We start from the raw sequence: 23,920 nt of genomic DNA on the forward strand, positions 1-23,920 counted from the left end.
TAGGCAGACAAACAAATGCAGAAGGTCAAGTGGTAGATGAGAAACGCAGCAAGATGAGGCAGTGAGGGTGCCGGGGCGCTAAGCTCGGTGAGGCCAGAGAAGATGGCTCAAGAAGGTGACATGTACGCTGACACCTGAAGGACACGAAATAAACCAGGTAGACAGCTGGGGAACAGCCAGCACGCAGACCCCGGTGCAGGAGGGGGGGCGTGAGTGCAGAAGAGCAAGCATGCCACACGCATGGGATGGATGGGAAAAGGAGAAAAAAGGCAGAGATGGATTAGAGGAGTTCCAGGAACCAGAGTGTTCAGGGCCTCATTGGCTTTAGAAAAGACTTGGCCTTTGTTCTGAGCAAGAAAGAGTGTTATTGTGTTGGAGGGAGTTGAGCTGACATATTTCACAGTGATCCCTGTGGTTTCTGTGTCAAGAACCAGTCAGAAGGTCAGGATAGAATCAAGGAGCACAGTCTGGATGCTGTAACAGTTACTCAAGGGACAGATGTGGCTTGAGCCAAGGTGACAGAGGTGGAAGTGCTTGGAAAGTTTAATTTTTGAAGGTAAAACTGAAATGATTTTTGATGCATTGGATGAAGGCCGAGGGCATGGAAAGAAAGCAGAGTCAAAGATGACCTCAAAGGTTTGGTCTAAGGAATTAAAATAATTAAAGGAGCTGCCATTTTTTGAATGGAATGAGCAGGACTGGGAGGCAAAATTGAGAGCTGATTTTGGACTTACACATTTGAGATGTAATTAAATAGCCAGGTAGAGCTAGGAAGTGGCTCAGCCTGGAGTTCAGAGAAGAAGGCTGAGCTAAAGATCTGGGAATTGTAAGCACGTAGATTATTTAAAGTCATAGGTATGGATTAACAAAGATTAGCAAAACGAGTGGATTTTAGAGAAGTCATTCAGGAGTGGCCCCTGAGCATTCCAGCATCTAGAGATCAGCAAACAGAGTAGGACTGAGCAACAGAGAAGGATCAGCCACTGAGGGGGATGGAGGGAAAAGAACCAAGGAGTAGTCAACAGAGTGTCAGATGATGCCCCAAGTTCACATAAAATCATGGCAGACCTTGAAGGTAATAACTGAGAGGTTGGCATGGAGCTTGATGAGAACACTGTCAGCTGTGTACTGAGGACTAAAGCCAGAGGATTAAGGAGCATGTGAGATGGTAAGAAGCCGAGAGAGCATGTAGGTAACTCCTTCAGGAGTCTGGTCATTGACAGAAGTTCTTTGTATGATGGATGGGGATGAGGAGAGGGAGAAGGTAGCTCACAAGAGTGGAAGAATACCGACCTCGCAGCTGCTGATTGAGAGGCAGCAAAGGGAGTTGCAGTCTCAGGAGGAGTGGGAGGAGGTGAAAGATGAACGGGGAGGTGGAGTGAAAAGCTGGTGATGCAGGAGGGCGCACGTACCATGATCTGTGGATGCAAATAATTCTGAGAGAGGAAGAAAGGGAAAGGAGGGTCAGGGGAGGAGAAGCCAGTGATGGCAGGGGAACATATCTCAGCTTGTCTCCTTTACAGGAAGAAATCTGTCCTCAGAGGGAAGGAGGCACCACTCAGCCCTGCCAGTGGGCGTCGGCAGTGAACGTCAGGCACCGCTACATCTATGTGGCCCAACCTGTGCTGAGCAGAGTCCTCGTGGTCGACGTGCAGGCCCAGAAAGTCCTCCAGGTACATATCTCTCAGGGAGGGAGGACCTTCCAGTTCTGGGGTACAGCTTGCCACATCCTTCTTTGTTTTCCACACGCGCCCCAGTTCCTAGGAGAGGTAGTCAGACTAGGGGAGAAAAGCAAAGTAAATTCATGCGCATTTTTTTTAATTTATTTTATTTTTAATTTTTGGCTGCATTGGGTCTTTGTTGCTGCACAGGGGCTTTCTTTAGTTGTGGTGAGCAGAGGCTACTCTTTGTGGTGCACAGGCGTCTCAGTGCAGTGGCTTCTCTTGTTGCTGAGCATGGGCTCTAGACAGGTGAGCTTCAGTAGTTGTGGCAAGTGGGCTCAGCAGTTGTGGTGCACAGGCTTAGTTGCTCTGTGACATGTGGGATCTTCCCGGACAGGGCTTGAACCTGTGTCCCCTGCATTGGCAGGCAGATTCTTAACCACTGCACCACTAGGGAAGTCCTCATGTGCATTTCTTATCAAGTATTTATCACCTATTACGTGCCAAACTTTGGTCTAGATGTTTTGAAAACAGCCATGAATGAGCAAGTCCTAGAAATTATATTCTAGTTGGGGAGACAGACCATAAATCAGGATTCTAGTGAGCTATAGATGGTAAGAGCTATTTATGGGTTGAAAGGGACAGAGGAACTACAAGACTATTTTTAAGTGGCCCTCATTCTGGAGGTGAACAGAATCTGAGATCTGAATGCCAGATGGGACTCCTGCTCTGGGAGCAGAGGGAAGGCCAGTGGGGCTGGAGCACAGCCATGAAGGGGAGAGTGGGATGTGGCGAAGTCGGGAGTAAACAAAGGCCAATGAGACAGCAAGCCATTCGGATGTTTTAATCAGGGAAGTGACATAATCTGACACTTTTAAAAAGTCAATCTGCTGCTCAGTTAAGAGCAGACTGGAAGATAGAACACAGATGTGGTCACTGAAATAATCCAGGCAAGAGGCGATGACAGCAGTGGAGGTGGTGAGAAGTTACCAAAGTCTTGCTGTATTTTAAACATGGAGCTTAAAAGATTTTCTGCTCGATTGACTGTAAGGTTTGAGGGAAAGGAATAATAATTTTAATAATAATTTAAGAAACTGTAGAATGGTGATGCCATTTGCTATGTGTGGTGGGCTGAATAATGGCCCCCAAGATGTCCACATCCTAATCTCCAGAACATATGAATGTCACCTTATATGGTAAAAGGGATTTTGCAAGTGTGATTAAATTAAAAATTTTTGTACTTATTTTTATTGGCATATAGTTGATTTACAATGTCGTGTTCATTTCTGCTGTACAGCAAAGTGAATGAGTTATACATATACATATATCCACTTTAAGGTTCTTTTCCCATATAGGTTATTACAGAGTATCAAGTAGAGTTCCCTGTGCTATACAGTAGGCCCTTATTAGTTATCTATTTTGTATACAGTAGTATGTATATGTCAATCCCAATCTCCCAATTTATCCTTACTCCCCCTCCACCCCCCAGAAATCATAAGTTTGTTTTCTACATGTATGACTCTATTTCTGTTTTGTAAATAAGTTCATTTTTTTGATTCCACATATAAGCGATATCATATGATATTTGTTTTTCTCTGACTCAATATGGCAATCTCTAGGTCCATCCATATTGCTGCAAGCAGCATTATTTCATTCATTTTATGGCTGAGTAATATTCCATTGTATATATGTACCACATCTTCTTTTCCACTCCTCTTTTGATGGACATTTATGCTGCTTCTGTGTCTTGGCTGTTGTAAATAATGCTACAATGAACATTAGGGTGCATGTATCTTTTCAAATTATGGTTTTCTCCAGATATATGCTCAGGAGTGGGATTATAGTATCATATGATAGCTCTATTTTTAGTTTTTTAAGGAATCTCCATACTGTTCTCCATAATAGCTGCACCAATTTACATTCCCACCAACAGGGTAGGAGGGTTCCCTTTGCTCCACACTCTCTTCAGCATTTGTTGTTTGTAGACTTTTTTGATGACAGCCATTCTGATCGGTGTGAGGTGATACCTCATTGTAGTTTTGATTTGCATTTCTCTAATAATTAGTGGTGTTGAACATCTTTTCATGTGCTTCTTGACCATCTGGATGTCTTCTTTGGAGAAATGTTTATTTAGGTCTTCTGCCCATTTTTTTGATTGGGTTTGTTTGTCTGACATTGCGCTACATGAGCTGTTTGTGTATTTTGGAGATCAATCCCTGTCAGTCGCTTCATTTGCAAATATTTTCTGCCATTTTGTTGGTTGTCTTTTTGTTTTGTTTATGGTTTCCTTTGCTACGCAAAAGCTTTTGAGTTTAATTAGGTCCCAATTGTTTATTTTTGTTTTTATTTTCATTACTCTGGGAGGTGGATCAAAAAAGATTTTATTGAGATCTATGTCAAAGGATGTTCTGCCTATGCGTTCCTCTAAGAGTTTTATATTATCCAGTCTTACTTTTAGGTATTTAATCCCTTTGAGTTTATTTTTGTGTATGTTGTTAGAGAGTGTTCTAATTTTCTTCTTTTACATGTAGCTGCCCAGTTTCCCTAGCACTGCTTATTGAAGAGACTGTCTTTTCTCCATTGTATATTCTTGCCTCCTTTGTCATAGGTTAGGTGACTATAGGTGTGTGGGTTTATCTCTGGACTTTCTATCCTGTTCCATTGATCTATATTTCTGTCTTTGTGCCAGTACTACACTGTTTTGATGACTGTAGCTTTGTAGTATAATCTGAAGACAGGGAGCCTGATTCTTCCAGCTCTGTTTTTCTTTCTCAAGATTGCTTTGGCTATTCAGGGTCTTTTTTGTTTCCATACAAATTGTAGCAAATTTTGTTCTAATAAAGGATTTTTAAATGGGGAGTTATCCTGGATTATCTGGGTGAGCCCTAACTGCAAGCACAAATATCCTCATAAGAGGGAGGCAGGAAGAAATGTGACAACACAGAGGAGGAGGCAGCTGTGGGACTGAAGCAGGTTTGCTACACTGCTGGCTTTGAAGATTGGAAGGAGAGGCCATAAACCAAGGAATGCAGCTCTAGAGGCTGGAAAAGGCAAGGAAATGCATTCTCCCCTAGACCCTCTAGAGGGAGCACTAGCTTGTAGACATTTATTCTGCCAATGAAATTAATTTTGGACTTCTGGCCTCCAGAACTGTAGGGGAATAAATTTGTGTTGTTTTAAGCCACCAAGTTTGTGGCAATGTTACTGCAGCAATATGAAACTAATACACTCTGATAGAAGCTTTGAACAAGGCAGGGTATACAGGTCATGAAGCAGATCCAGGGGAAAATTAGCAATTCAGCTTTAGATCTGTTAAGTTTAGCTGCTATTATATATATATATATATATATATATATACACACACATAATCTATGTATATATATATACACACATATATGGAGAGAGAGGTGTCAAGTAAGCAGTTGCATAAAGAGGTCTGGAGTCAAAGGAGAGGTCTAGGCTGGAGATATGAATGTGGGCATCATCACCATGTGAACTGTGTTAAATCCAGTGAACTGGAGCAAATCATGGAGAGAAGTATAGATAGGGAAGAGGTCAAGGTTGGAGTCCTGAGGTACTCCAACACTTAAAGATCAGCAACAAGAGAAGAAGGCAACAAAGGAGTCCAAGAAGGAGTAGCCTGAAAGGTAGGAAGAAAATGGAGAGGGTAGTGTTCCAGAAGCCAAGAAAAGAGCGTTTTAAGGGAGAGTTAGTGGTCAATGGTGTCAAAAGTTGCTGAAAGCATTTGTATGCTATGAAGACTGAGAACTAACCATTGGATTTGGTATCACATGGATCACCTTGGCAAGAACCAATAGGATGATAATGGCAGAATGCAAGCCTGAGGGGGTGGATTCCAGTTCGAGTCAGAGGGAGTAGAGATGGTGAATACAGACAACCATTTTGAGGGGTTTTGCTATAAATATGAGTAAAAGTAGACAAATGAGTTGGTAGCTGGAAGAAGATGCTGAAAAAACTTTTAGAATGGGTGGCATTACAACATTTGTATGCTAATGGGAAAAACTTCTCCCAAAGTTCTTCCGTTTCTTCTGCATCATCGAAGTAGGCAGTAGTCGGTGGAATCTAGGACATGCAAGTGGATATGCCAGCCTAAGGTAAAAGCACACTCTCTCATCATAACAGGAAGAAATAGAAAGTATTCAGGCACAGGTGCAAATAGGTGGTACAATTGGTGATAGTTGGATGACCTTCTATTCTGGTTGCCTTTATTCTCTCAGTGAAATAAGAAGGAAAATTATCACCAAGGCTGGAGGTCTAAGGAAAGAGGTGAAAGTTGGATGTGAGATTGAATTGACCAGGGAAATGTGATAGGACTTCAGGGCAATAGTGAAGGCCCACTTAAGGATAAGGGGTGCAAATTTAAAGTCAGACCTGTGAGGACAGTTGTATCTTTTTTTCCCCAGGAATGTTCAGCTGTCTAGGTGCAGGCTCATTGTTGGGAGAAAGTTGTATAAAAACTAGGGTTGTGGTTATGGTTTCTCATGGCAAATATGATAGGAGACTTTCTAGCTAACATTTTGTTACTGATTTCCCTGGCCAGAGAAAGTATTCTGAATAATTTCAATCCTTTGAAATTTATTGAAGCTTGCTTTATAACTCAGCTTATCAACTTTGATAAATGTTATATGTGTACTTTAAAAGAATGTGTATTCTAATGTTTTAGGTATAATATTATATATGTCAATTATGTCAAGTTGGTTTATTGTATTGTTCAGATATTCTAAGTGATTTTTTTTTTGTCCACTTAGTCTACCAGCTGCTGAGAGGCATGTTAAAGTCTCCCACTATGATTGTAGATTTATCAAGCTCCACCCATTTTTGCTTTAAAATTATAGTATCTTCCTGGGAGGAAGACTTCTTTCTTCTTACAAAATATCCCTCTTTATCTCTGGAAAAGCTTCTTCCCTGAAAGTCTATTTTTGTCTGATATTAATATAGCTAAATCATGTTTATTTTGATTAGTGTTACCATGGTATAATGCTTCCATTCTTTCACTTTCAACCCTTGTACATTGTATATTTAAAGGTGATCTTATATATAAAACCACATGTATTTGGATTCTGGCTTTTATCTAGTTTGATAATCTTGGTCTTCCACTTGGATTATTTGATCCATGTATATTTAATCTAATTATATGGTTATGACTACCATCTTAACTGTTTTTTTTTATTTGACCTACCTGTTTATGTTGCATTTTTCTTCTCCTTGCTTTCTTTTGGATTAATCAAACATTTTTGTTCTTCTATTTCTCCCTCTATTAGCTTCTTGTCCATGCATTCTTTTATCATTGTTGTTATTATTACCACCACAGAGATTACAGCATGCATCCTTAACTCAATACAGTCTCATACAAATTATTACTTCCCTTGCCCAATAAAGATAGAACCTTAGAACACTTAAACTCCTTTAACCTTCCTCCTGCCTTTGGCACTATTGTGGGAATGAATTTTAATTCTACATATAATTTAACCCCACAAGGTGTGACTATTATTATTTTGTACAGTTGATAGTCATTTATATTCCCCCACATATTTGCCTTTTCCATTGCTCTTTATTCTTTCCTGAAGTACATAGTTCTGTCTGGGACCATTTTTATTTTGACTGAAAAAGTTTCTTTAATAGTTCTTTTAATGCAGGTCTGCTGCCAACAGATTCTCATAGTTTTTGTTTGTTTGAAAATTTGCCCTTTATTTGTAAAGGATATTTTCACTGGATATAGAGGGCTACATTGGCATTTATATTCTTTCAGCATTTTAAGATGCCATTTCATTATCATCCATTGTTTTTGTTAATAGGTCAACTGTCAGTCTTATTGTCTCTCTTTTGAAGATAATGTATCTTTTTTTCTCTGTGGCTACTTTCTAGATTTTCTTTTTGGTCTTTAGCAGTTTTAATATGATGTGCCCAGGTATGTTGTTCTTTGTATTTATCCTGATTTGGGGTTTTCAGAGGTTCTTAAATGTGTGGATTAACATTTTTCATCAGATTGAAAAATTCACCACCATTATTTCTTCAAATATTCTGCTGTCTCACTCTCTCTCACCTCTTCTTTGGGAAGTCTGAAAGGAAAAAAAAGTTAGACCTTTCCATTGTGTCCCACACATCTCTTTCACTCTTATTTTCCATCCTTTTTTGTCTCTCTGTGGTTCAATTGGGTATATGCTATCACCTGGTCTTTCAGTTCACTAATCCAATCTTCCCCTGTGTCTAAGGAATATTTAACAAAACCTATTTATTGAGATCTTAATTTCAGGTGTTGCCACTTTTAGAATTTCTGCTTCATTCTTTTTATAGACACATACAACTTTTAAATTATCTTTTTATGAATCACCTGTGGGTCTGTTTCTATTATCTTTTTTATGTTGTTTGCAGTCATATAAGCTGTATCTTGGAAGGCCTAGTAATTTTTTCTCAATGTCAAATTCCATATAAAATTGTAGAGACTTTATATGGCTGTCATCCACTTAAGAGGGTTTCCCCTTTTCTCTGCTAGGAAGAGGGAGAGAGTGGAGAATGAATCACTTTAATCAAGTGCTAAGTTGAATCAAGGCTGAGCTGCAGCTTTCATAAGGCTTAGTCAGTCTCTGAGTCACTCCTAGTAGGTAGCCCTTCAGGTCTTTAAACTGAGAGCCTGGTGTGTTCTTCAGGACCTGTTCCCTTCCATGTCTTTGCTCCTTAGCATATTGAGACTGTGGAAAGCTCTGTTCTGAATGTCAGATTTTTGGTTTAGGTTTTCAGTCTCCTGCTCCATACCACCTCAGTCAGAATGAGAATATGAAATATGATTGGAGAAGTTTAAGCAGAAAGGAGAGAGAATGCCTGCAGTCCAAACTTTAGGGAAGTGTGTGAAACGGGCAGACAAATGCGATAGCTGGAAGAGAATGTGTAATCAAGAGGGTTTTTAAAAGAGTGAGAGAAAATACAGGAAACTAGAGATAATGTCAGGATGGCATCATTACTGGTGAGTTAAGAAGCTCTGGGTAGAGGAAGACAGTACCAGATCCTGAAGCCTTTGGTAAGTTAAGGGAAGCAGCCAGGAAGCTGGCACATGAGAGGAACAAGGACAAGTAGCTGGAGGCATGAACAAAGGACCTGGGGTATGTGAAGCATAGGAAAACAGAAACAGCCTCGACTGGAGGCTTCAGGGCAGAGGAGGTTTTAGTTAGAGCAAGAAAGTACAAGGAGACTTCAAAGAGGGTGATGACTGGGGAAGAAGCGCATTTCAGCAGGGACGGGCGAAACCAGGAGGCCAGGTGTGGATAAAGTTGTGGTCACCAACAGAGGAGTGAACTCTGAAGGCATCAGAGTATAGTGAGTTATTTGAAGCCGTGTATTGAATGAGCTCACCCAGGGAAACAATGTAGATAGAGAGAAGGTCAAATGTGTGAAGATGTGGGGCATGCCAACATTTAGAAGTCAGGATGAGGAAGAGAAGCCAGAATGGGGGCCTGAGTGAAGAAAATGTTTCCAGAAGGGAATGGTTAACCATGTGGAATCTTGCTGAAATGTCAAGTTAGACATTCTGAATTTGACATGAAGCTCTGGAACAGTTCAGTAGAACAGTTCAGTTAAGAAGTGGTTTCAGGGATTCCATGGACATTTCTTTAGAGAAGTTTTCACCAGTGGGGCAAAGATAGTTCTCCCCCCCAGATCAGAAAGGCTAGAATATGGTGGACTGAAATTTCAGAAATTGGTTGACAAGGTATAAGCTATGGTGGCTGCAGTGGGGAAGGGGAAAAGATCATTGAAACCAAGAAGGAACTGAGAAAGTGGGGCTTTGTGTGAAGGCACCAAACTTGGGGGCTCAGGTAGTGACAGGGAAGACAGAGCATCTTTAGTGAACGATGGGAGTGACTAGGACTTTGGCCAGTGCCAAAAAGAGCAGGAGTCAGTGGCATCACAAAACCAAGTTTTGGAACTTATAAAACTACATTATGAGAAGTTGAAAAGTCTCCATTTGACAGGGCCACTGGGGAAGTTCTGTCCTCATAAAATAGCAAAGTTTCAGTTACAGCAGTAGAAAAAGACTCTGCCTAATGCTACAGTCTGAGTCCCAGAGGCTCCAGGTGAATGATGTACAAGAAAGTCTGCACAAAGTTAAGAGACAGGTGATAATGGATGATTTCAAAGTCAGTCTCAGATGACCCAGGGAGAAGAGCTAGGGAAGGATGCTAAGGGATCAACAGGCCCCAAAGGCTTACAGGAGAAGTGATGGGAGAGGGTCCTGAAGCTGATTCTTGAGTGGAAAACTGTGAAAAAAAACCTCTGTGTTTAGGCTTTTGTCAAGATGGTCTGGGTCCCCTTTAAGTAAAACATGCAAGAAATTTTTAAAAGGAAGAACATTACTGACAACCAATTTTATGCCTCTGAAGACAAACCCAGAAGGGGGGGTTTCTACCTGCGATTCCCAAACAGGCTCATTGTCAAGGCTGCAAGGCTGGCTTTCCACTCATCCAAGAGTGACCTAGAAATGACTCAGCTTCTATAACAATGACCAACATGTCGCTTTTTTTTTTTTTCCAAGTCCATAGGTGTCGACCCTCTGCCAGCTAAGCTGTCCTATGACAAATCACATGACCAAGTGTGGGTCCTGAGCTGGGGGAATGTGCAGAAGTCCCAACCAAGCCTCCAGGTATGTTGAGTACATGGAAGATAACACCCACCTGCTCTCTCCCTATCTAATAAATGTCTCCTGCTTCTCTAGGTGGCTAATCACATTGATCCAAAGTATGCCCATGAAGGCTGAGGGGAGAGTAGGAAACATCCTAGGATAATGCCCCTTTAATGCCCCTTATAGGCAATTAACAGGGTATCTTCCGCCAGGCCTGCTATTAAAGACAGTAACGCTGATGATGGATAAGATTCTGATGTCATAACAAACAGAATGTAGCTCTTGGGCCCCACCCAGCCCAGCCCCAAAACACTTGCCTCTCCTGAGCCGGGAGCTGCTGGGGCCAAGCAGAAATGAACCTCTGGACTTGAAGCACTGAGAAGGGAGCCAAGGCTCTCTTCACCTTGGGCTGCATGGGCTAGAGAACACTGTCAAAGCATATTACTGAGTGCTCACAGTGTGCCAGGCACAGGAAAGTTCAATAATTGGCCCCTGATCCAACCTAGGCAATACGTTCAGCCCTGCAGCCCATACATTCAGCCACTGCCCTGTACTGCCTCTTGGGAAGAGCTTGGGCCCAGGACATCTGTAGGATCCCTTCCACTACAGTCAGGGAAGGTCAACACCAACCCTGTGCTGAGTGTGACTGGCTCAGCCTTTCTCATTGGGGTACGTGAGAGGATTAAGCCCTGCAAAAGGTGATTTTAATTCCCATTCCCTCTATTCTCCCAATGATGGTGCATGCAACCACTCTAGATGTGCGGAAGAGAAATTAATTCATTGCATGGATCCCTCAGGATATTAGGGTTTTATTCTCTCTCAGAACCCCAGCTGAGGAGGGCTGCAGATGGAGCTAAGTTCACCCTGTTCCCAAGAGTAGTAAGAGGCCAGGGACACGCAGTCTGCAGAAGCTTCTTCCTGGGGACTGGCCATCTGCCTTACCTACTGCTGCACTGCTGGGCCAGGAGAAGGACACTACTTCACCTCCTACAAACCAAGACTACTGTCCCTCAGTGGATACCAGCTACATGTCCTGGGCCCCAGCAAGCTGATGACAGCAAGTCCTTAGAAGACCTGGGAGCCAGAATAAAGGTCACTCAGGACAGAGTATAAGCCCAGAAAATTGGTAATAAGGAAATTCAAGGGGAGGGACCTATTTTTCTAGAACTAAAAATTAACAAAAATTCATAATTTAAAACTGCAGTAGATGAGTTGAAAAATGCATGGTTTCTACTGAGACTCAAAATAGTAGCCTAAAAGATAAAAAGCAAGAAAATCCTCAAATCACAGAATATAAGATTAAGACATGAAGTCTCAAAATAAGTTTCAAAGTCAAAAGAAGTTTAGAGAGAGAGAGATGGTAATAGTTGGAATAGAGTCAAACATTAAATAAATGTGGAACAAAACTTCCAAGTTGAAAAAGCAAATCATGTAGATTAAAAGGGACCTATAAGTTCCAGGCTAACTTGATGAGAAATAACACATCTCTGCTCTTCTTGGTAAAACTCTGGACCTCCAAGAATAAAGAAAAAAATATAACAAGCTTCAAGGCAGAAAGAACAAATCAGCTGTAAAAGAACAATCAGGTTGATATTGGACTTCTCACCTGCAACAGCAGCTGGAAGACTGTGGCATCACATGCACCTGCTACTAAGATAAAAGGGCTGATATCCAAGGTATCATTTACCTGTCAGGACAAAAGACCTAAGCATATGCAAGAATTCAGAGAGCGTATCACGAAAAATACCAGAAAAACAGCAGGTGAACCAGATCAGAGACACCAAGATAAAGAGGAGACAGGTATAAGGAAGAAATCTAGAAAGGAAGGTCCAAAATTAAAATAAGATGGATGAGGAGAGACTATCTGGAAATGTATAATAAGTGCTAAATATGGACATTTGCATAAGGAGAGATGCATTGAAAGAGAAATTCTGATACCAGGCTCTAACGAAAGATGATAAAATATTTCAGTAAAAGTAAAGGTAGGGAGTGGAGGAAAGAAGAGGGAGTAAAAATACCCCAAAATGTCATCCTGCAGGGATAAGAGAGGATATAGAGAATGTGCTTTGAAATTAATAGCTGAGATAGTTAAATAGCTAATTCCAAATGTGACAAACTGATTTCTCCTATTAAAAGCAGAGATGATGAGATTGGGTTAGGGAGGGAGGGAGAGAAAACTAGCTATAACTTGTTTACAAGAAACATAAATTGATAATAAAAGGTTGAATTGAAAGGAGCAGAAATAGATGTATGGTGTAATATTAATATCAGACAAAGTCAAATTTAAAAGCACTAAACAGCATAAGGAGAGACATTATGTGAAGACAAACAGCCAATAGATAGCAAACAACATAACTACATAACACAAGAGTGATTAAAAATATGAGGAGAACTTGGTTCAAAATGCACCTAAATTGTACATAGCAAGGAGACAAAATAATGACATGGGAAAATGGAATAATATGAATAAGGAACTTGGTTTAATAAACATATAGAAAACCTTTCCTCTGCCGAATAGAATTTTTTCACATATCCACATATACATGTATCAGTAATCACGAATAAAAATTAAATTTTGTAAAAGTCAGTGTTATAGGCTACATTATCTGATAATTAGAAATAATTAAAATGTGACCTACCTAATAAGGAAACACTCCTAGATCGCTACTGGATCAAAGAGGAAATTAAAAGGAGAAATTTACAAACTGTCTCAAAAGCAATGAAAAAGAGACTACTTCTCATCAGAATCTATGGGATACAGAGAAAGCTGTACACAAGGAATATTTGTATCTTAAAGGCCTGCAGAGAATGTATTTGTGTTAAGAGATTAGAAAAAGAACAAAGTTAACTGGCAGGAAGGAATTATTTAAAGGACTAGAATTAGTAGAAACAAAACAAAAAATAACAAACAAAAACCAATAAATCCTTCACAAACCTGATAAAGAAAAAAAGGACATAAACAAAATGACGAATGAGAAAAGAGAGATTACTACAGGCAAAGGAGGATGAAAATAATTGTAAAATAATATTACACTGCAACTCTGAGATGGCAAATTTTAAAACCTGGAAGAAATGGATGATTGTTTGTAAAATGCAGGAAAAAAAACTGACCTAGTCAGAAAGAGAAACACAAGTATCATATCATTTATATGTGGAATCTAAAATATGACACAAATGAACCTATCTATGAAGCAGAAACAGACTCACAGACATAGAGAACAGACGGGGTGGGGGAGGGATGTATTGGGAGTTTGGAGTTAGTAGATGTAAACTATTACATATAGAATGGATGAACAACAGAGTCCCACTGTATAGCACAGGGGACTATATTCAATGTCCTGGAATGAACCATAATGGAAAAGATATAAATATAATATTTATATAAATATAAAAAGAATGTGTGTGTGTGTATATATATATATATACACAATTGAGTCACTTTGCTGTACAGCAGAAATTAACACATCGTAAACCGACTACACTTCAATTTAAAAAAAAAAGAAAAAACTGACCTAAGAAAAGGAGAAATTGAAATAGAACAATTACCAGAGAAAAGATTTTTTAAAGAGTAAAGATCTACCTTAGAAAAATGTACAGCTGAGTTTTATCAAATCTTTAAAATGTAGATAATTTTAATATCATTTGAACTATCTCAGACCACATGGGAAAAAATGTGCAGCTCCTTAGTATTAAAAAATAAAACTACCAACTAATCCCACTTATGTAGAATGTACAAAATTCTATATACAAAATTCTAAACATATTAAAAATAGAATCCAACAATGCATCTAACTGCTTGAGCAGGGAACAAATTCCTGGGACGCAATAATGGTTCATTCTCAGGAAATCAGTCAACATTACTCATAACACAAATTAAAACAGAAAAAACTATTTTCAATAAATGCTGGAAAGTCATTTAACTAAATACAGCCGACATTTTTTTAAAAAAAACTAAAAGTAATACTCTGGTTTCTCTTCAGATCGAATAAAAATTAGAAATAGAAGATATAAATGAAGACTATTTCCCAGAAACCAAGAGTAAATTGTGCCTAAATGACAAAATACTAAAAGCATTTTAATTAATATCAGGAATTAGACGTGATGCCCACCATCACCATAATTGGAAAGTCTTAGAAATGCACTATGACAAGAAAACGAAATAAATTGAGTAAACCTACCTTCATCTCTGTGGACTAGGGCTCAGGAAACCACGGCTTGCCAAAACTGCTCCTGAAAATGTCAACGGGTAGAGCCTTTGTGGTGAACAATTTGGAAACGTGAACCAAAAGCTTCAAAACATTGCTTTCAATCCAGCAACTTGACCTCTCAGAACTTATCCAAAGACCATGATCAGGGAGGGGCACAACGATTTAGCTACAACATTATGTGTTACTACATTGTTTATATTTGCAAAACATTCAAAATATCATCCTAACATTTCTAAATATCCAACCCTCAGGAACTGGTTAAACAAACTTTGCTGTGACTAAATGGAGGTGGTTCTATAAATGAGGCTCATTCCACCAAGGCCTTCCCCCAGGAGCCAGTGTTTGAACCTTTGGCATGTCTCAGACCCTGCCCATCACGCTCTTACCCACCCACTCCTGGGCCCAGCTTTCAGCTGCCTCTCTGCCCATCCTACTCGATACCTTGCTCCCTGCCCTTCCCCAGCTGTCACCTCTCAGCTGGCTTCGTGTGCCCCTCTGAAGCAGATGCTCAGCCTTCCCTACCTCATGCTGACTACCAGCTGACATCTCCTGATACCCAGCCAGCTATGTCCATCTCCTGAACCAAGTCCATAGAGCCAGCAAATTTGAGAGGCTCAACCGTTATCTTTTGGTCAGGAATGTGCCCAGCCATGTGCTGGGACACAGGCCAGGAAGGAACTCGTGACTCATTGGAGAAACGAGGCTGACTAGTCCATATCAGTTCAATGGCCCATGATACTGGGTTTTGATGAAGTAACCTCTGAATATAGGGTGTCAGGGTGGTGAAGCGTGAATGACGCGGACCGCTGACAGCCTGTAATTTTCCATCTCTATTATAAGCAAAAATGACAGGCCTGATACCAAGCAATGATTGCATGGCTTCTTGGAATTCTCTGGCATTTTCACCTGGACTCTCTAAAATACAGTTTCCTAATAGTGATATTTTCTTAATGCCTAGTTCTAATTTTTTCCCATGGACTTGTCATGGAAGTGTCATTTGGCCTTTTTTTTTTTAATCACAGGAAAATAATTTAATTTTAGAACTTTAGAGCTGCCCCAAGACTAAAAATCACAGCCCTCCTCATTCTAATCCGGCATTCTGCCTGCTGACCCCTCCAGGGAAGAACAGTCCGAAAAACTCAAGCCTCAAACCTGCCCTGGGGGCAGGTGCTGTTTGTCTTGTCATTAAAGTAAGAGCCAGAAGGCAGTCCTACTCTTTAAAGGTAAAAGCATCCAGAGCTCTAAGCCATGTGAGTCACAAAGCCCCATCACAGACTGTCCTCAGGCTGCAAAAATCTGAACCCTTCCTTCTCTATACGTGGCCACAATATGAAAATCAAAAAAAGTGTCTCCCCTCCCTGGTCAGGGTCTAGCATCTGCTTCCTGTCCTGCTAAGAAGGTCTGGGCTTGTCCTTGAGGTCCTCCAGCCAAAACTGCCCAGAAGCTGGCCAAGCCCCTCATTTGGCTGAGGTTTGCCACCTTTCTGGGCAATCACCTAGAACTTGGAGGCTGATGAGCACATGCAAAAGGCAAGAGGACACAGGCTCTCTGGCTTGGTGTCTCCAGCCTGCCCATGCCCAAGGCCTCAGTAGCTGATGGACAAAAGCCCAGCCTGACCACAGGGGACTTTCTGGCAGGGCCTCCAGACCACGCTCTCATCCTGTCTAACCTCGGACATCGCTCGACTCTGTGCTGTGCTGCCAGTATGCCCTTCCCTGATACAGACACAGAAAGGACACACAGCAAGGAATGGCTCAAGTTGCCTCCTGCCAAGTCTGCAGGGGAGAAAGTAGTACCTCCAAGGGAACAGAGGCAGCGGTAGTGACCAATACATATAAAACACAGGGCCTGATTCTTCTCACAGCAAGTCCCCTTTGTGAAACTGGAACCCTCCCCAGCATCACAGGCATCTAAATGACATGGCCAGCATCTCTGAAAGGATGCCTGCTTTCTTTAATGAATTATGGAGTCACAGTTCTCAGAGAGCACCTCTGTGAGCAGCATATGACAGAGACTCCCAACAAACTGGCCCAGCTACCTGGCATCGAGGGAAAATACAGAACCAGTTGGCAATTCCACCACTTAGCATTTTCGTTATTTAAAACCTCTCTCCCCCTTTTCCCAGGGTGGCCTAGGTGTTGAGAAGGTGGGATTCCCTGTTGTGGGGGAGGCTGACTCTGAGCAAAGGTGTTTCGGTTCCGGGGACCTCCATCAGAAGCCCCAACACAGTCCCCACAAGTCCTTGCTCAACTGTCACATCACAGCGGCTGACAACATGCACCACGGTCAGTCGGGGGCAGGCCTGACCCAGCAGCAGGGAGCAATTCGGGCGTTCCCTCCTGTCTCCCCACGTCCCCTCCCAGGAAGGATGGGTCACTGCCATTCCCAAGCAGCTCCTGCTCTGCTCCTGCCTGCCCCCCAACCAAGATGGTGACTTGCCCATCATCTCTCTCTCACGCAGCCTGTTTGCTGGCGGTTGCCACCGAGCGTGCGTATGTCTGCAGGTTTCCAGCCCCCACTTGGATAGGCCCTCACGAGGACTCCCATTCTGTGTTGTAGGTGATCACGGAGGCCAGCACCGGCCAGGGCCAGCACGTCATCCGCACACCCTTCACAGGAGTGGACGATTTCTTCATTCCCCCAACAAACCTCGTCATCAACCACATCAGGTGAAGACAGCCCGCAACGCCCTAAGCTGCTCCACGCCCCAGCTCAGCCCTGCACGGGGCAGCTTCGCCAGGAGTGGCCCTGCTCCTTTCTCTTTCTCCCCAGCTCCTCCTGGGCTGGCTTTGGACCCCATCAGGAAGGGACAGAGAAGTAGACCCATCCCTAGTCCTTAATAAAGTTAAGGAAGACACCCAGCTCCTAATATCCTCAGGTACCCAGTGAGATCAGGAAGTCTCATCTTTAGGTGAGGACAGCAGAGAAAAGAGGGAAACAACCATGGTTCACTGAGCACCCTCTCCTTGTTAGATGCAAAAAACTAGTAGAGGTGGTCTCGAATCTGTTTTATAGATGAGAAAACTTAGGCTCAGAGAAGTTCACACACTGGCCAAAGTCACACAGCCAGGAACTGGCAGAGTCAGACTAAATGCAAAGCTGGGTCTCCTTTCAGTGCCCCATTTGGCCTCATTCTCTGCTAACCATGACCTGCGGTTCCTCGAGGAGTCCCCAGAGCAGCTATACAGGGGGCCCACAAGGAAACAAGGCCTCCTGAGTGCCTGGTTTGCCACCTTCCAAAAGAACAGCTTAATAATAACAACCATGGCCTTGACTGCAAGCCTTAGCCCAGCCTGGCCACTCCCCTTCCCTATTCACTTCAGAGAACCCCTGATACTTTCTGTCAAGACACCACTGCCAGCAGACTGAGAGTGCCCTTTTATAAAGTCATCAAGACCCAAATGTCTTGTGGCAGTATTTATGCCTTCCTTTACTCTGACATCAAGCACCGTTTTCCAGGAAGAAATGACTCATTTTTGCAAGCTGAAGCCGGACTTGTAAAAATAGGGCTCGCCCATTTATCCTTGCCCAAGGGAAAAAATAACCACTTTTTGGCCTCCCCATCTCATTGCAGAGAATACCTGGGGAAGAGCCTCTAAAATGGTTGTAAGTGGTAAAGCCCCTCAAAGAAGCTGAATTCAGCTAGGAGTTGTACAAACCCAGGCTCTGCAGAACCTATGTGTGGCTTTTACATTACAGGTTCTTACAAGCATGGGGTTTTCTTTCCTGCTCTTTCCATGCTCTGGCCCTTTAAGGATGCTGTAAAGTGGGCATTTTCCCCACTCTAAGGCACAGTTTGTTATTCAAGAGAAAACTGTGGAAGAGATTGTTCTCTACTCCTGTGGGTGTATACAGTGCCCAAAGGCCTCTGCGAGTGAGGGGTTTAGACAGAGGCTCTCACAATCAGAGGGAAGTCCTGCCTGGAGTCAGGCCCTTTTGCAGCTCACAACCAGTCTCCAAAGAGGAATTCCGCAAAGACCAGATGTGGCAGCTACCACCTATTGACCTCTTCCACTAAAGCTCCCTCTTAGATTTAATCCTCCAAACAGCGCTAGGAAGGGACTACCCTCTTCAGATTTGCAGAGGCTCAGAGAGGCAAGCAACTTGCCCCAGGCTCTGCAGCTAGCAGGGCACCACAGCAGTGCCAGGCCATCTGGCTGTAAAGGTAAAAGCTGTCCTCAGCCCCAGCCCGAGGTTCCTCTTCAATGTGGCCAGGGAAGAGGCTGCCCTCAAGTTCTTCTCCAAGGGTAAGAGAGCACGGATAGGACATCTGTCCTTGTTCTCTTACATCTGTATCCCCAAGTTCTGACTCACCCGTTAGTCCAGAAAACAGCTCAAATATAGACTCACCTATCCTGTCCTCCTAGCAGAGAGTCAGGGAAGACACCTCTTGTCCTTTCCCCTGCAGCCGTAGGCCCACCACTTCCCTGCTGGCACAAAGCCTCTGGAAAGCTGAACCAAAGGCATCCCAAAGGGAGAAGCTGCTGAAAGCACTTTCATGCGTTTCGTTTACCATTTCTAAAGATGTATAAGAGATGTTATGAGAGCATAAATCCAGGAACATTTTGTAACTCAACTGCATTTGGTTTGAGATCATAGATGAATCACTTATGAGGCCATTTGCAGAATGGTAGATCTTATTAATAGTCTGTTAGATCACCAAAGGATTAGGATAAAGGGAAAGAGAAAGGATGCCATTGTTTAAGACAAATGACAGATCCCTTACCCAAAAAAAGTGCTCCCGACCTCTGACCTCAGTTTACGGCTCCTCCCAGGTTCGGCTTCATCTTCAACAAGTCTGACCCTGCAGTCCACAAAGTCGACCTGGAAACGCTGATGCTCCTTAAGACCATCGGGCTGCAGAGCCACGGCTGCCTGCCGCAGGCCATGGCCCACACCCACCTGGGCGGCTACTTCTTCATCCAGTGCCGACAGGACCGCTCCTCTCCCGCCAGCCCGCAGCTGCTGATGGACAGTGTGACGGACGCGGTGGTCGGCCCCAACGGCCGCGTTACCGGCACCCCACACACATCCCCCGACGGGCGCTTCGTGGTCAGCGCCGCCGCCAGCAGCCCCCGGCTGCACGTGCAGGAGATCACGCTGCGGGGGGAGATCCAGACCCTCTATGACCTGAAAGTGAGCCAGGGCGTCTCCGCCGTGGCCTTCCAGCGCTCCTTCACCCAGGGCGACCAGTACTACGTGTACGCTGCGCTGGAGACGGAGCCGCACCTGCTGTTCCTGGAGCTGTCCACCGGGAAGACGCGCGTGCTGCAGGGCTTGCCGGCGCCGCCCGCGGGGCCAGCCCCGCCCTGGGCAGGGCCCCGCAGGATCGTGAGGGACAGCGGGCTGTTCGGGCAGTACCTCCTCACGCCCGCCCGGGAGTCGCTGTTTCTCATCAACGGGAGGCAAAACGCGCTGCGCTGTGAGGTGGCGGGCGTAAAGGGGGGGACCACGGTGGTGTGGGTGGGCGAGGTATGAAGCAGCACGGAGCACCGCCTGGTCCTGACACCGCAGCCCCAAGCAGGCGCCCTGTACATTTCTACAGACAAAAGCAAAAACCTGTATTCGCTTTGTGGTTCAACACTGGTCTCCTTGCAAGTTTCCTAGTATAAGGTATGCGCTGCTAACGAGATCGGGGTTTTTCGTTAGGACGTATGATTTCTGCCTTGAGCTATGATGAGCTACGATGAGAGAACATGCTGCCGTGTAAAGGAATTATGTCTGCGCCCAGCTACGCGCCACGTGACCTGGGCCGCCGTGGAACCAGGAGCTCCTGCTCTCCAGGCGGACGCTTCTGTCGGTTGCCTTCGCCTCGTCATTCTTTACCGCTGGGTCCAGCCAGACTTCACCCTGAGGGAGTGGCCTGAAGCAGGGCCTGGAGACACAGGCTCCCAGGAGCAGGGCTCTCCCTCCTGGCGTGAGCGCCACATCCGCCCTCGCTCTGGACCTCATTTTCTCCTTCGCAGCTGCTTCTTGCTTTTCTTTCCATTTGACTTGTTGTAAGACTGAGGGAGAACCAACAAGACTTATTGCATCTTGGGGGATGGGGAAATCACTCACTTTATTTTGGAAATTTTGATTAAAAAATAATTTTTTATAATCTCAAATGCTAGTAAGCAGAAAGAGGCTCTCGGAGGTCCAGCTGTGTTCTTCCCTGCCTTAGGCCAGGCTCTGAGAGTTACTGCCCCACATCTCACAGCCAGAAAGAAGACAATGGCCATCAAGGGATCGTGGTCCTCTACACCGCAGACACCCCCAAGTGCAGATTACGCCACCACATTGATAAAGGCTCCGTTCTGGGTTGAGACCCCAAGAGACCAAGACAAACCCTGTGTGCCTGCTTTTCACCAGTGAAGGGGGACATTTATTAGCCAGCCCAGTACCCCAGATTCAGGGCAGATCAAGCTTGCCTGGAAAGATGTGGGCAGCCTGCAGAACAGTGGCCTCCAGGCTCAATGCAGAAACCCCAAGAACACAAGTGGGGTCCCGGTGGGTTCCCTAGGCTATGCCTTTTAAAACCCCATTTCTCATCTTCCTGTGGTGCTCGTACTCAGCTGACACCCAAATCCCTGCATCATCATGGCACAGACAGCACATTTCAGTAAGTGTTTCTTACACATGGGCCCCTCTCTCCCCAATACCACACAAGGATGAGGCTGGCACTGCTGCAAATGTCTCAGGCTGTGGTGGACTCTCCAGTGGGCATCAAAGAATTACAACTCAACAACCCGTATCAGAGAATCTCAGCAAGGAAGAGACTCCCTTGGGCTATCAAAATACCTTTTTCCTTCTCATGCACGTCAGTGGCCAAAGTGCACCTGTATGCTTTCTGGCTTGAATGGTCATTTCTCAAGCCACCTAGAGTTGGACGAGGTGGTCCCATCACAGACATTAGTTTAGATGCCTTCACCTGCCAATATGGCCATGATTTTCCTGGGCTGCTGAGGAATGGCCCTTTTCAGAGAAGGGAAGACACAGACCCTGCCCCACTAGAAATACAGCGTCTCACTCCCATCTAACTGCCCAACCCACCTGTCCCCCACAGAGTTCCTGACATCAACCAATCCTCTGGTGTGTCTCATGCATCTTAGTCCACCAAACTCTTGTCCCCAACAACTCCCAGGAGTGTGCCTAGACGTGCACCTTCATAGATTTTTTTAAGATAAAATGTATAGATATAGGTTGAGGAAATTGACCTCGAAAGCCTAATATTTAGTTTCACAATAACTGGGATCTCCCCTTTTTTTTTCATTCCTGCCCCAATCTCTTGACCACTTACTTCCAAAGTCCCACTTCTATCACTGAAATTCTCCAACTTTCACGCGCTTCTTCCTTTGGAAACATCTTCTGAATTGTGGCAGCTCCTGGAAAAAAAAGAAAGTCTCTCTGAGCCTGCGTGAGGAAGAGCTCACTGACTGCCAGGCCAGAACATGAGACCCTCTGGGTTGCAGGATTCCTGAGTAAGAGACCCGTCCAGTCCCAATTGGCCTTTTCTACTGGGAGTGACTTTGGCGGCACCTGTTCCTTTTCCACTATTTCTTCCGCTTCTAAGTGTGTCTGGAAAGCTTATTTGCCATTCATTGTTGTCACTGTGCAGTTACAAAGCTGCAGATGGCCAGTTTAAGTCCTGCTGCCAGCATTTCAGACATAATTAAATAGGAGCAGGGAATCACAGCCCTGAAAATTGTGAAATCTGCAAATCCACAAAGGCAGGAAAGTCAATGTTTTTTCAAGAGTGCAACCAACTAAAAGGTTGGCCAGGACTCCACCTGTCCTTCCTCCAACACTTCAGCCCCAGCAGAGGCAGTTTGAAAGCCATTGGGGTATGAAGTCATCGCAACAGCCAGCGACCCTTCTGATGAACACAAATCATTGTCTATCGAATAATATTTCACATTAAAGGAGTACTCGTTTTACCAAAAGCCACTTACATAATGAAATATTTCAAAATTACTGGATTTTGAAATAAAATTCATTTCACAAAAATTCAACATAGATTTTTTTTTTCAGACTAACAAACACGCAAGTCATCAACACCTATGGTGACATTAAGGATTTGAAATGGAAGCCCTCATTCTCCTTCTGCCCAGGTGAGCAGGACACCACGTGGAGGTTCTGGCCCAAAACCCTGCCCAGCCACCCACGGACTGATAGTTGGAAGAGGGATTTGTCTGCTTCTAGATGCCTGCATGCACTTTCTGCACAAGTAAGCTTGGGTGTGACCCATACACAATGAGGCAAATGCCATCACCCCAGCAACACTAAGCCAGCGAGCCCTGCCTGGGGCTGGCCCAGGCTCCTTTCTTAAGTCTCCAATTCATTCGAGGGTCCTACCTCTTTCCCCAAGCCCCTAGAAGTAACTGGAAGAGCCCTGTAAAATCTAGGCTGGAGCCACACTAATACCAAGCCTCAGATTCTATGACCTAGAGATAGTGTCATGGGAGACAGAAGCTCAGTCCCTGCGATTCACACCCCCATCTCAGCCTCCCAGCTCCAGGTAAGTGCCCTGAGGACAGGTCTCAAGCCCAAATAAAGACAAGAGCCACTTGATGTCATAGGGAATTGTAACTGCTGAATCTTCGTTAAGGAAAGCAGCCTGGAGTTGGTGTCATGCAGCCCCCACTTCTTTTCTGTTGACCAAATCACCTGTGAACTTAAGGAGATCTCAGAACTGAGATGTGAAACAGATTCATGATGGATATATTTTTCTACAAGGGGCTTAAAAAGCAATCCATTCCTTTCTACAATGTGTTTCATTCCAATACCACGGATGCTGCACCAATTTCATTACCAAATCCCTCAGCTCACTCTCCCATCCTCCTCTTCAGAAGCCAGCCTCCAGGAGCATTGGTACTGCTCCCAACTCCCTCCTACACATCCACCAATCTACCTCACATCTTCCTCCTTGCACCCAGGATCCCTGGAACACGGCCTCCAAGCCAGGAGGCCAGACAGGTGAAGTAGGATGACAGCAATGCTGACGTGAGGTCCTCTGCCTTCTCTCCCCACCCAGGACCCCAGATCCCATTCTGTGCAATCAAAACCCACTGGGACACAGCCCCTTGCTGCCCACAGTCACACCCCCAAACCCTAGCTCACAGCCCTTTGGAGTTAGGTGACCAAGACTAGAGAAAACTCAGAACTGTCAGGAAACTCAGCTATTATCAGACAGAAACTGTCAAGACAGGAATAGAGACCATAACGTCTCAGCCAAGCCCTTAGAAGGCTGAGCTACTCCTCTCTCCACCCTCACTTTGTTCTCTGCTTTTCCTGCTCCCTTCTTGTGCCTGGGGCCTCCTGCTCATGAGTCACTCCTACAGGTCAAGAGGCAATTCAACTGACCACCATACCAGCCCCTCAGTGGCCTTTGCATCCGCTTTCTTGCTTTGGGGTACAAGTGAAAAGTTTCTCATAGGGCC

The 23,920-nt window shown here is 44.2% G+C and overlaps 1 protein-coding gene and 1 long non-coding RNA gene across 2 annotated transcripts in view; one reads left to right on the plus strand and one right to left on the minus strand.

Annotated features, from left to right (window-relative positions):
* Nucleotides 1–20,551, plus strand: part of FSTL4 (follistatin like 4) — a 394,347-nt gene extending 373,796 nt beyond the window's left edge. Inside the window, exons 12-15 of the mRNA XM_057735151.1 lie at nt 1,524–1,673; nt 10,207–10,314; nt 17,061–17,170; nt 19,277–20,551. Coding sequence (XP_057591134.1) covers nt 1,524–1,673; nt 10,207–10,314; nt 17,061–17,170; nt 19,277–19,979 — 1,071 coding nt within the window. The 3' untranslated portion in view covers nt 19,980–20,551. The remainder of the gene's footprint in view (nt 1–1,523; nt 1,674–10,206; nt 10,315–17,060; nt 17,171–19,276) is intronic.
* LOC130853396 (uncharacterized) lies at nt 7,614–21,841 on the minus strand. Its single transcript, XR_009053742.1, has 3 exons — nt 21,781–21,841; nt 14,472–14,523; nt 7,614–7,741 (listed from the first exon to the last, which is right to left on the minus strand). It is a non-coding gene; the product is annotated as an uncharacterized LOC130853396 (long non-coding RNA).
* Nucleotides 21,842–23,920: the final 2,079 nt, after the last annotated feature.

This window comes from Hippopotamus amphibius, chromosome 1 (genome assembly GCF_030028045.1).
Source record: "Hippopotamus amphibius kiboko isolate mHipAmp2 chromosome 1, mHipAmp2.hap2, whole genome shotgun sequence".
Lineage (NCBI taxonomy): Eukaryota > Metazoa > Chordata > Mammalia > Artiodactyla > Hippopotamidae > Hippopotamus > Hippopotamus amphibius.